At 56.9% G+C, this 12,915-nt stretch overlaps 1 protein-coding gene across 1 annotated transcript in view; it reads right to left on the bottom strand.

The window, feature by feature from the left end:
• Positions 1 to 395: 395 nt before the first annotated feature.
• The window catches only part of LOC309806866 (death-inducer obliterator 1-like), a 56,158-nt gene continuing 43,638 nt past the window's right edge, over positions 396 to 12,915 (bottom strand). The window contains 8 exon segments of the mRNA XM_082625880.1: positions 396 to 1,475; positions 1,478 to 1,599; positions 1,601 to 2,504; positions 2,507 to 3,652; positions 9,824 to 10,019; positions 10,826 to 10,915; positions 11,643 to 11,796; positions 12,240 to 12,768. Of these exon segments, the coding sequence (XP_082482006.1) occupies positions 649 to 1,475; positions 1,478 to 1,599; positions 1,601 to 2,504; positions 2,507 to 3,652; positions 9,824 to 10,019; positions 10,826 to 10,915; positions 11,643 to 11,796; positions 12,240 to 12,768 (3,968 nt within the window). The 3' untranslated portion in view covers positions 396 to 648.

Here is a 12,915-nt window from a genome sequence, read left to right as displayed (position 1 = left end):
ACACCTTTCAAAATAAATTGTTCTTTAAAATTCCACAATTTCTATTCAGATGTTGCTTTTAATCCTGTTTGGGGCTGGGGGGAACATGTAAGGCGATACCTAAACACTGAGCAAAACCAAGAAATGTGTTTTTGTTTCCTGGTTGAAATTTGTATTTCAAATTTCTTCATGACAACAGAAAGATGCACCTGTAAGTCTGGTGTTTCTCAACATTCCAGAGACGAGCCGACACAGCCATGCACAGAAACACGCGGCCGCCTGCCCCGAACCCTGTGAAGTTAGCTTCTGGAAACAGGTATCACAGATGAGAAGATGTCAGGAAAGGTATGGCTCTGAGGTCCACTAAACTCCCTTAAAATTTACAACAGTCAAGTTATGAGAAAACATAACTTTATAATCTGAAAAGCAATATGCTCTTGTAGGTACTTTCCCATTTCAGTACATTCAAATGGACATGTTAAAGAGTTCTTAGTTTTTTGTTTTTACTTAAAAAGCGTCAGAATTGTAAAGGTGTGAAATTTGCTAAGAAATAATCACACACAAAATTACAGTAATTTCTCAAGTCCAGAAGGTTCTGTCCTGTGCGTCAGCTCCCAGCTCTTTCCAAGACCACCTACTTAGCACGTGAGCGCGGCTTCACGGGCGGCCCTAGGTCTGGGTGGCGGGGGCGGCGCCCCGCAGGGCCGCGGCCTTGGGGTCCCGGGGTCGCTCCGGGCTCCGACTGCGGTCCCTCCGGCGCTCCTGCTCGCGGACCTTGTCGCCTTCGTGGTCCCTGCTGCAGGACCTCTCCCGGTCACGTCTGCGGTCGCGGTGGCAGCTCCATCCTCGGGCCCAGTGCCACTCGCGCCGCTCGCCCCTGCCCGCGTTGCGCTCGCGGCCGCGGTCCCACTCGCGGCCAGTGTCCTTGTCGCGGGGTTGGTCCCACTCTCGGCCTCGGTCCCAGTCCTGCTCGCGGCTCCAGGTCCGGCCGCGTTCCCCCTCCCATGGCTTCCCACGCTCCCGCTCGCGCCGCCGGTCCTCGAGGGCCTGGCCCAGGCGGCTGTCGGGCGGTGGGGCCTCGGGCTCCTCCGGGGCCTTGTCCCGGGGCCGCCCCTTGCAGCCTGGGCCTCTGTACTCGTGGCCCCTGACCTCGCCGAATTCGGCCTCGGGGCCTGGGGCCGGCGCGGTGGGTGGCGCGGGCGGGTGGCTGGGCAGCTCCAGCAGCGCCCGGGGCGCCGGCTTGGCTCCGGGGGTGGCCGGGCCCTGGCAGTGGAAGTGTGGAAGCACCGATTCGCTCTTCTCGGGGAAGGGAGTGGCCCCCCGGGGACCCCCTAAGGGCAAGGGCGCCGGTGCCCTCTGGCCGGTGAACCTGGGCGGCGAGTGGACCCTCTGCTCTTCGAACCGCTGAGGCTGCCTCCCCCTGGGTCCCGGCACGGATCCAGGAGCTTGACCCCGGGGGCCTTCAAACTGCCCAGGGTGTGGCCCCCTCGGCCCACAAAGTGGCCCGCGGGGGGGCCTCTCTGACCTCTGAACTGAGGGGGAGGAGGGCCACCTCGGGGTCCTTTAAACTGGGACAGCAGAGGCCTCCTCTGGCCCCCGAACTGCAAAGGCGTGGTGCCCGCTTCCCAGGAACGGGGCCTGCTCGGGCCCCTCGCTCTGGCCAGGGGGGCCCGAGGCCTCACCGTACGGGGCCTCCGGGAACTCCCTCTTCTCCCCGTGGGGGTCCTTGCGGTCTCCAAATGGAGGCGGCCCTGCTCCCCTGGGCCCGTCCACGTGGGAAACGGATGGGCCCCTCCCATCCCTGTAGGGAGGTGGCCCGTGTGGCCCTGAGAACAAAGAAGGGATGGGCCCGTTTGGGGGCCCGAATCTGCCTGGTGGAGGCCCCCCTCTCGGCCCATCGTTATTAGAATTCTCTTCCGAGAACGGAGGGACTGGCCCCCGTGGGCCTGTGAAATTGGGGCCGTGAAGGCCCGACATCCCGAGAACGCGCGGTGCAGGCTCCCGCTGGCCTTGGAACTGGGGCACAGGCCCCCCTTTCTCTGCTGCGGTGGGGAACGTGCCGGCCCCCTCACCCGGCCTGGGCTGTGGCTCTCTGTCTCCTGCGGTTTCAGCTGCCAGGGAGTCACGTTTTTCGGGAAACTGCGCATTTCTCTGATCCTCGTACTGGCAAGAGCCCAGAGGTTTTTCCTGAGAGGCGTACACTGGACCCGAGAAAGAATCCCTTCTTCCGGGAGGGTGGAAGGTCTGGCCGTCGTGCTGCCAAGGGAAGAGGGGCTGGAAGGAGGCGCCCTGCAGCGTGGGCAGCAGCACCTTCCGGGCAGGCCTGGCCGCGCCCTCCACGCCGGCCGCGCCCTCAGGCCCCGGGCTTTCTGTGGGCTCGCGCAGGGGGCCGTCCTGCTTGGCCGGCAGTGGGGCCTCTTCGCCCGGAGCCCACGGTGGAGGGGCTGACTCTGGCTCCGCCTGGGCTGGAAGTGGCCCCGGGGGAGCAGCGGCCCCTCCGGGCGCTACTCCGGCCGGCGGGGGCCTCGGGGCGCGGCCTCACTCTCGTTGCCCTCCGTGGCCAGCCGCCTGGCCTGCCGCGGGTCCCGGCTCAGCCGCGCCTCGGCGCTCGGGCCCGGGGCCTGGCTGCCAGCGGGGAGCGCGGGCTTGGGCGGCGGCGGCGACATGAGCGCGTCCGACACGGAGAAGTGGGCCATGGAGGCCCCGATGGCCGCCCTCTGCTGCCTGAGCGCCTCCTCCTGCTCCTCCACCTGCTTCTGCTGCTCCTCGATCTGCTTGGTGAGCTCCTCTATCATCTGCTGCCGCTCGGCCAGGGAGGGCGCCTGCAGGCCAGGCCCGCCGTGCGCGTCCACACACATTCTGGTGGGCAGGTCGTCGACGGTCACTTTGGCTTCTTCTAGGATCGTCTCGTCCTCCGGGTCATAGGCCACCTCCTCCCGCTCAGCTGCCTCCGCGGCCTTGTCCGTGTCCTGGCGTCTCCCGCGGTCTCCGAGCTGAGTGTCCAAGGCTCTCTCAGGACCGTACTCTTCCTCGGGGTCATACGGCCTGTCGTCTTCCTCCTCCTCCAGAGCTCTGTCTTTTGAGAGCTGACCAAACTGCTGGACAATTGGGTCCAGCAGAAGCGCCGACGGCACCCCGCCGCCGGCTTTGGCTCTCGAGTCTTGGTGGGGGGCTGGGGCCGACTCGGCAGGCTCTTTGGTGGGGGTGTCAAACGCCTTCTTCTTCCCAAAGAGAGTCTGCAGGATATATTCTAGGGGTGAAGCTGTTTTTGAAGAAGAAGTAGTGACAGAGGGAGCGGCCACCGCAACCGTCACTGACGCGGGTGATGCTGTGACAGTGTTCGTGGCTCCTGGTTTGAGCGACGACAGTATCCGTAACCCGGAAGATGAGGCCGGCGCACCTGGTGCTTCTGGAGGAGGGGATGGGGGTGGGGGAGACCCCGGGGGTGTGCTGCTGACAGCCGCGTCCCCTGGGCGCAGCGGGTACTTGCGGGGCTTCTTCTCAGGGAGCAGGGCTGCTGGCATTCTGGGGTGGACGGCATCCATTTCTTCTTGTGTCTGAATACGGGGCCGCTTCTCCTCTGTCTTGTCTGATTCGCCAGCATTTGAAGGCCGCTGTATTTTTTGGCAGATTACTAACCCCAGTATTATGTTTGGACGCGGTGACTCAAGACCTAAAAAGCAAAACAGTTGTGCAAATTTTAGAATCGAATTGTAGCTTTTGTCCTTCAGGGGTCAACTCTGGGTGTGAAGGGCAGCGGGGGGATGGTTTCCAGAGGGAGGAGGAGGGGGAAATTCTGTGGCAAAATAGAACCAAGTGTTCGAAGACCGGCTGCAAAAGATGCAGACTGCGCCGCGCACCTGCCCAGCCTGACGGGCCCACAAACCACAAAACCAAGGGCCCAATGCACACGTGCGTTTGCCCAGTGCTAAAATTATTACAGATTTTCAATTATACACAACGCTAGGGTAGAGGCGCGCTGGGGGAGGTGGGGAAGGCCAGCACGCACACACTCCAGGACGTTCACCTACTGGGAAGGAAGCCTGTATGTACCAGGATGTTTTCTAAACAAACTCTTAGCTGTGTTCCTTCATTTGCCTCTTGCTACAAATCAGGAAGGCAGCACCCCCTTTCGACTTTAACTTATGAGCTGCAATATGTAAATTAAGCTATTCATACTAAAATTAAAGGTTCAATTAAGGACCAATTCTACAACTCAATTATAATGATCAACAAAATTATACGGATCGATATAGCACACGCCCTTCGATAAATTCATGAGTCACTGGTGTCAAAATGACAATTGATGGGAAAAGTGATGCTGACCAAAATGCCTAAAACAAATGTTCTTGCAGGTTTAGAAAGACATTCAATGACCAGTAACTTCTCAAAAGCTACCGAACGCTCAGGTCTCTGTCAACACAGGACGTGCGGCTTAAAGCCCAAAGGTGTTCAGGACAGGGGCAACAGAGGTCAGATCTCGCGCACAACACGCTGGGAATTTCAGAACATTGCACAGTTCTTAAAACATCATGATTTCTTAACAAATTCTTGGTCCACACATTCTGGATTGTGGTGCACTGGACCAGGAATGCTACTGTTTCTGTACGGCTCCGCCACCCTCACAGTAATAAACCTGGAATACCAACAGGGGAACAGAGAAGCCCACGTCACAGATCAGTAAGTTAGGGAGAAACGATAAACACGGCACCAAAATTTTGTTTCAACAGCATATTTTGAATTAATCAAATTGTATAAACTCAATTTACACATAAATCACTATTGTGTAAAAGACATTCATGCTATATATTTTTGGTTGACTCACTAAAAAAGAAAATCAGCACTGTTTTTCCTATTCTTTCTGTGATTTGAAGTTGATCACAGATCAAAGAGTTGTCCCTAGACACCCATTGTGTAGTTCTGAGCGCCTGTCACCCTTCCTAAATTCCAACAGAGATGGGGTGACATGCCGAGCACGAGGGTGGCGGATGTCCCATCCCGCCCCCGAGGAGGAGGAAGACCTGGCATGCCAGAGTGAGCTGGGCTGGCCCAGCATCCGCATGGATCGGCGAGGTACTGCTGGCCCCCCTCCCCACTGTGCTCAGCGCCTCGTTTCACAGGCTGACATTCAAGGGCTGAGGTGCCCATGAAGACACCCACTCATGATAAGAGGAATGGCTTCCAGAATGTCCTCTGCCTGCCCTTCTAATGACAGTGGTGACTCAGGGGAAGGAGGAGCTGGGCAAAGGAGGGCGTGGACACAGGAAGGCCAGGCCCACTGCACTGAGCATGGCATCCAGATGGTTCTGCTCAGATGTGAAAGATACTCTATCAAGTTCGCTTTCTAATCAAAATGAATTATTTTAACTTAAAATAGTAAATCTCTCACTCGCTGTAACAGCCACTTACTGAATAATTCACAGCTCACTAATATCCAGTCTGGGGCATAGTCAATAGCTCAACTAGCTCTCGTGGCCCTCTCTGGACCGACTCTCACCGACACGGCCCCAGAGCTGGCAGAACAGGTCCCCAGCCGAGCCACAAGCTGGAGCGTTGGCCAGCCCCGTGAGCAGGAGCAGCAGAGGAATGTGCTCGGCCACGCGGGCGGGGGCGGGGAGGGCTGGGGAGCCCTGGCCGGGGGCATCCTCTCAGCAGCCCAGGGCCCACGACTGTCCTCGCTGTCCTCAATGCAGATGGGCTATGCTACCTGTGAAGAGCTTAACCTCTAAGGTGCCAACACCAGGGCTTGCGGCATGAATCACGTTTCAGGTCAAAGATGCTGTGTGTGGAGGCTAAGGCACTGCGTTAAATCCAGGGAGATGGGGTCCTGTCCTCGGGAGGTGTGCCAGCCCTACAACTTGCAACAGCTTTATATGCCTCCTAACAAAAATGATACACCCCCGACTTGGCAAAATTCTCTAGACTCTACCCTTTGCGGTCACAGGCATCACAGGTGAGGGTAGGATTCAATTACTTAACATTTACATTTGTTTCGAAAACAGTAAACTCCCTGGAGACCAGCATCTAACTAAGCAGCTAGTATTTTTAAATGCTTTCAGCTCTCAACTACTTCATCTACACACACCCGTAAGCGATCTAATAAAGCTCCAGAGTTGGAGGAGTGTTAGTTATGCATTTCCCCACTAATCTTCCCCAGGATTTTACATTTGAATTGGGCTGTTTTTGAAGCAGTCAAACCTTCTCTACTTCACCTGTGCACGTTATGGCTGCATGGAGACCTGAAATGTAACTAGCACCGTGGAGATGACTTACTCGTGGAAGAATATGATTCACTGTGCTACCGGGGTCTCGGCAGTGACCTTTAGGGAGGTGAGGGCACGTCTGGCTCCACCCCACTCCGCAACCTCACGACAGGCGCCTGGCAACGGCACGCTGGACACAGTCAAAGGGCTACTACCACTGGGGCGGTGGCAGGGGCAGCTTTCCCCCGAAGGCCCCATTTTCTGCCTGGGGCCCCTGTGGGCGTGCCCACTGTTGAGTGTGACCCCTGGAGAGGAAAGGGCGCCCCGAGACGGCGCAGCAGCAGTGAGCACGCTGCCTGCGTGCAGAGACAGGGCTCCCTCCGGGGGCCCGGGGCGCCCCCCCGGCTCCGCACAGGGCCTCTGTCCCATGGTTACAAGGGGGGTGCTTACTTACCGACCTCCCTTTGAGGGCAGTGGTGAGGCTTATGACTCATCAAGTAGATGAGAACTAGGTGGAAGGCCACTGAACTATCATTTCCAGACAAGGGGTACTGGTCAGACTGAGCACCGGGGCGTCAGCACCCCTGCCCGACCCCCTCCAAATTGCGGGAGCAAACGTGTCCACAATGTCCCGTGTGGATGAAACGAGCCTTCCTAGCTGCATGTAGGTCCCCGAGTCTTCACGGTGAAAGAAAGGGTCAGCCCCAGACCACCCGTACAAAGAGAGAAGTGGACAAACCCAGGGACGAGGGACAGCTGAAAAGGTGTGTGTGGATTTCCTGAGCCAAGACCCAAACCAGGATCTGTGTCCGGGTGTGTCAGCAACAGGGCCGCGGGGGAAGCAGCCCCCATGCACCTTGGACGTGGCACGGCGGGAGACGAGGTTTACTTTTAATTAAGAAACCAGCTGAAAGCTGCCCAACTATCAAATGAGGCTTTTACCCCTAAATCAACCTGGCATGCTCCACTATTCAGTATTTACAGTGAACACCTTCTTATGGTCTGAGTCTGACAAGACAAAACGTCCACCTCTGCGGGGACAGAAACTGTGCTGGAGTTAGCAGCAACCATCCTCAAAGAGGACTTGGGCAGAGACCCAGCAAATACAGGGAGAAGCAGCTGCCCGCCCGCCACACTCGGCTCCCATGCAGACTTCGCCCGCTCCCACTCTTGGGTCCCTAAGACCTGAGCAAAGCCAGGGCTCCGCGTCCCAGTGAGGAGAGCGTCGTCCATCCGTCCGTCCGCCCGCCCGTGTCCAGGCGCCCCCAGCGCAGCACCGCCGCCTGCACAGCCAGAAGCACACTGGCGTCGGCTGAGGCAAAGCCAGGTGGAGACACTCCTCCGTCACAGTGCACCTGGATGGGCACCAAGAGCTACCAAATGGTTCAAATTCAGACAAACGATGGCCAGTTTCCATGAAATATTCATTGATTTCAAAGGAGAGAGAAGCACTTTCCATTCAGCACCATTTTGCCTTTGATTACAACATCTGTACACAGCTACGCAGGAAGACACGCAGAAACTGAAGACGTGCTTTTATCTGACAATACTGCAAGTCACGGAAACGGTCTGCTATTCAGGAAGCAGTTAAGAGTGAGGACAGAAGGCAGACACCACGGATGGAGCCAGCCTAAGAGAATGGCCCTCTCCCGGCAGTGCCTCGGAAGGCAGGTCCCTGTCCTCTGCTCAGGGTGGTCCACACCTTAGATGCCCGAGGGCCCTCGACAGGCGCCCCCCACCCCCTCGGGAGGGCCGGGCACCCTGGCCTAGGCCCAGCGTCCCATCTGACTGCTCTTCCTTCCGTGAATAAAGCCCTTAGAATTAAAAACATATATACTAAATTAAACAAGCTGAGATTTAGAAGCCCTTCGATTGAAAAAAAAAGTCTTTAAACGTTTATGGTAAAATTTCCCGTACAATCACGTTTCCAAAACCCCTCCTACTACTTTATTTTAATGAAACATTCGTTCTCTATTGTGGATGAACACCTGCAGGCTTTTGAGCATCCCCTTCAGGAAGTGACAGCCTTGGCAATGCAGGTGGAGGAGTGATGTCCACTCTGCTGGTCATCAAGTGTGGTCACTTAGCAGACGAGGTGGGCGCCCTGCCCAGCCTTCCTCGTCCCCGTGTCACCCCGGAACACCCAGCGCGGCCCCCTCCCTCTGCCAGCCGGGCCCCAACCCAGCACTGCACCAGCTCCCGCCGCGGCTCCGACTGGGGATTTCCTCGGTGGCCCCCGCGCCCCTGCCTCCTCACCACGCCTGACCTCATCCACCTCTGCCCCGCTCAGGGTCTGTCTGTGGCCCCGAACCTGGCAGCCCCCTGCTCGTGTGACCAGGTGCACCGGGACGGTGTCAGGCAAGACCCCATCGCGGGCTCTGCAGGTGGAGCCGTTGAGAGGGGCTCCAACACGGGTGAAACAGGGCTTCGTCACCTCCCAGGTCCCGCTGCTACAGACACGCAGAGTGTGCGTGTCACAGGATCTACGCTCACACTAGGCCCCGCACAGGCTTCCGCCCTTGTGACTGGCCGGAGGCTCTTCACGGTATCGGAAAGTCGGCTTCACCACCGTCACCGCTGCGTCAGGAACACGGCGTCCAGGGAGCCGGCCGGCGTCCAGGGAGCCGGCCAGCGCCCCAGGAGCTGCCCGCCAAGAACCTCGGCCACAGCCCTCCCTGCTGCCCGTCAGGCGGCACCGCTTTAGCGCGAGGAATGGGACAGCCCCCCGGAGAGCTTGGCTTCTAACGTGTTTGGCACTGAGACAGTTCCGTGTGTTGTGTCAGGGGACACGAGCCCTGCGGTCACGGGGACCGACCAGGACGCTGGGCCCAGCCGCAGAGCCGCCGGGGCGCGTAAGTGCCTGGCCGCGGCAGGGGCGCTGGCCATGGACATGGAGGCGCCGGGCGTGGGCGTAGCTACTGCCTCTAGAAGCAGGTGCTTCAAGAGCCCTCACCGCGGGTTACACTCAGCATCTTTTAGGCTTAGCCGTTTTGGGGGCGCCATGGACAAGGAGACACTCCCATTTAGGCGAGACTTAAGTCCCGTCAACTTCTCAGGGTTAAGGGGAGTTGGGTCCCCAGAGACCACGCCCCCCCTTGGAATCACCCTTAGCTCCCTTGAGAAGCCTGAACTTTCTTTCTGGTCAGCCTGGAAATAATTCTTTAGAAGCAGCACTTTCTAAGGAATGAGTGAACAAAACGTGGTCTGCCAAAGACAAGAATTCGAGCAGCAGATTTCAAAGTGACTATTTCTAGAACTAGCTCCTGTCTCTCAACGCTATTTTTCGTTTCTCCTCAAAACGAATGCCTGCAGCGAAGAGGCTCTGCCTGACGCCTGCAAGGAGCCAAGCCCGCAGGCCAGGCCCAGGCCCCGCCCTCCCGGCACTGCCCAGCCCCTGCCAGCAACACCCTGCTCATGCCAGGCGGGCGGGCTCCGGACAGGGTTGTCCCTCTTCACAGGACTTTTCTAAGACAATGCACACCTTCCTCAGGGGACCTCCCGTGCCACCCTCCACTATCCGCTGCTTCACCCCTGTTCCCAAGTTCCGCTGCCAAAGGCCGGGTCTAGGTGAGGCACGCAGCTCGCTGGGACGGACTCCGCAGGGCGTGGGGGGGACGTGTGGGCGGAAGCCTGGGGCCTACCTGGTCCCTCAAAGGGCAGGAGTTTGGAGGGGACGGGGTCCGCGGCGCTCAGCGGGATCAGGTAGAAGTCCTTGACGTGCCTGCTGTTGTTTACCACGACGCCAAAGCGGCCGCAGCTACTGAAATAGGAGTACAGAGAGACGTAGGCCACCTCCTCCTCCTCCGTCGCGGGGTGGAAGCGGATCAGACACAGCTCCTGCAACAAACAGAGGGCGGGGAGCATTGACCTGCGGCCACTCGGAAAGGCAGCCACTTCTCCTTGCACCTAAGCCCCAAAAGCAGGAGGGAAGCGAGGAGAGAAGCGACCAGCCCTGATTCTGACTGTCACAGCCCTGCTGCCCAACACATCAGAACAATGAGCTGCTGAAGAGGACACAGGCCCGAGTCTCAAGACTGCTGGGTTTGATCTTGGTTTCGGAGGACCTGCTTTAAAACTACTTAGCCCCACTGTCCTCAACACAGAGCCCACCTCCTGGGGCTCTCGTACTGATGGGGTACTCTGTGTGCAGGGCCAGTCTGGGGCAGCGTCTGACACAGAGCTAAGTGACCACTAAGCGTGCGATGAGCTGCCCGCACCTCCGAAACGGGAGGGCTGAACTAGACCAGGGTCGTAACCCTTCTGTGACCCCAGTGAAAACCAGAGCCCCTCCCCCAAAGAGCACTGCACACGCAGACACACAGCTGCGTCCGCATCTCAGCGGTTCAGACTCCAGCCCAGCCGCCTCCCCCGACCTCTCCTCCATCAGCTCAGACAACAAGGGACACAGCATCTGTATTTCTAACTCTGAACCGCACATGCGCTCTCACAAAGCTTCCACCGTCGTGCTACTCAGACCCCCCTTCACAGGTTAGCCAGCTGTCAACTTCAACGTCCAGCTGCAAACATCTCACCAACTACAGACAGTTTAAGTAGTAACGCGCAAGACGAGATGTCAAAGAAAGAGCCGTGTGTAAACAAACCCCTTCTCCCTTGGGTGCAGAGGTCAGACTGTGGGCAGGTACCTTAGACACCGAAGACCTGAGTTTGCCGACGTAATCCCAGACTGTCTTCGGGGCAATCCGTCCGCCGATGTGAATTGTGTCGGGCAGGTCCTAAGTGAAATGAGCTCTGATTCAATGGCCGGTGGAACCGTGGCCGTCACAGAGAGACACACCCCAAACTACCCGAGATTCACAACTAAGACAACTGCAACTATCCCAAACACAGCGGCAATAACTGTGTCAAATGTTGCTTAGTTGACTAACATCCGGGATTATGAGTGACCAAACCCAAGGGTGGTAGGAGGATAACCTTCTGCTAAATAGGATGCCATTTAGCAAAGTGTGTTACTGTTGTCTTTTATGAACATACACATACAGGAAAGATCCAGGTATGTCTCAGAAGAGACTGAGCACTCTTTGTTAAGTCTGAAACGCTAGCGCTGTTTCGTTAATTTTGAAAAATAAAAGACCTGTCATGTGCACCCCTCCACACCAGGGCAGGTCACCCGTGCCTGGCCACACCTGCAGTGGGCACATGCACACCCAGCTTTTGCACAAGCTCTAGCGGAACAGAGGGAGAAGGAAGACAAGCTTCAGCTTTTTCAGAAAAGAGGGAGGGTCTGATTTCTCATTTGAATTTTCGCCACTGTCCAAACTGCGTAACCTGCTGACTCGGCCCGGCAACCCCTATTTTGCCTTCAGAGGTGCTTGTGCGTCCAGACACTCAGCAGGAAGGTGGTCACACGCCTGACTCCAGCGCGGGATCAGACTGCCTTTGGAAAACGCGCGCGTGCACGCACATGCACACACACACACTTCTCTCCCTCCTGGTTCTAACCTCACTGAGATAATCAAAATATCCAGAGACAGGAAACGCCTTAGTGACAAACTTCGCTACACTCTGCATGTTAATGAATCCTTTCCAAATGGTGCTGAGTTGAGACAAAAAGAGGGTGGTATCTCCTTCTGGAGGGGACTGGGACTCCGAGATGCTGTAAAACAAAACCACAGAAAATACGTGAATCTTTCTCTGCCCAAAGAATCCCCAAGATTTATTTATTTATTTATTCATTTAACGTGTTTATAAAAGCAAAGTGAATTCCTGCAAGTTTTGATAGCTTACTTTTTCAAATTAATTACCTTCATCATAATGATATGAACATTCTGGTCAAAGAAATATAAACTATATAGGCAATCAACTGGATGGCTGTAAATTCAAATTCCAGTTTTCAACAACTATATGTCTAAGGTGATAATTAGTCATCCTAAAACTGAAGCTTTAAAAAAATGCCTTTCTAAAATAGAAAATTGAGGAGAGTTGTATATCTGGGTGGATTTCAGAGCCAAACGACTGAATCACTCATTACTGCTCCTTTGTTCATCTGAAAGAAAGGCCACAGCTCAGCTGCTCAGACCACACACACGGGGGCAGCACCTGATGCTTGGCGACGGCGGGACCGACAGGAGGTATCTGGGCTCGGGCAACGTGGACGGCTTGACCAAGATGGACTTGGGCACCGTCACGGAGGTCGGCAGAGGCTTCGGGACATCCTGTCGGGGCTCTGCTGGGTGGGCGCTGCCTGGGCGGGCTGCCGAGGGAGCCGTGCCCGTGCTCGGCCTGCCTGGTGCAGTCCTGGGGTCTCGGCCGGACACCGTGACTGTGGTGAGCACTGCGCCGCCACCAGGGGCCGGGCAGGGGGCGCCTTCCAGGGCGGAGGGCTCGGGGTGGCCGTCCGCTGGAGGCACCGGGAGGGACTTTCCCTCCAAATGGGCGCGAGCAGCGCTTTCCAGGTCTGGCTCCAAGGTGTTTTCAGGCAGAGTTTCTGGGGCCGCATCATCGGCTGAGCTGAGAGCGGGCTCAGAGGCAGAGCTGTCACGCTTGGACCTTGAGTCCTCCTTCTTGGCAGAAGTTGACCACTTTCGTCTTTGCGGAGCTGGCTCATCTTCCGACGATGGAACCTGACCTGGAGAACAGAAGGCAGGCCTTCGTGAGAAGTCCCACACATTCGAGAGCAAAGCCTTCCCATGGGCAGACAGACGATCACTGCTTTAAAACAACAACACTATAAAGGTAGGGGCTCACTTCCTAAGCTTGAAGAAACAATTCTAGC

The sequence above is a fragment of the Mesoplodon mirus genome (genome assembly GCF_964341445.2).
Source record: "Mesoplodon mirus genome assembly, chromosome: 6".
Taxonomy (NCBI): Eukaryota; Metazoa; Chordata; class Mammalia; order Artiodactyla; family Ziphiidae; genus Mesoplodon; species Mesoplodon mirus.
Note: the sequence above shows the minus strand (reverse complement) of the source record. Positions and strands in the feature narration are given on the sequence as shown.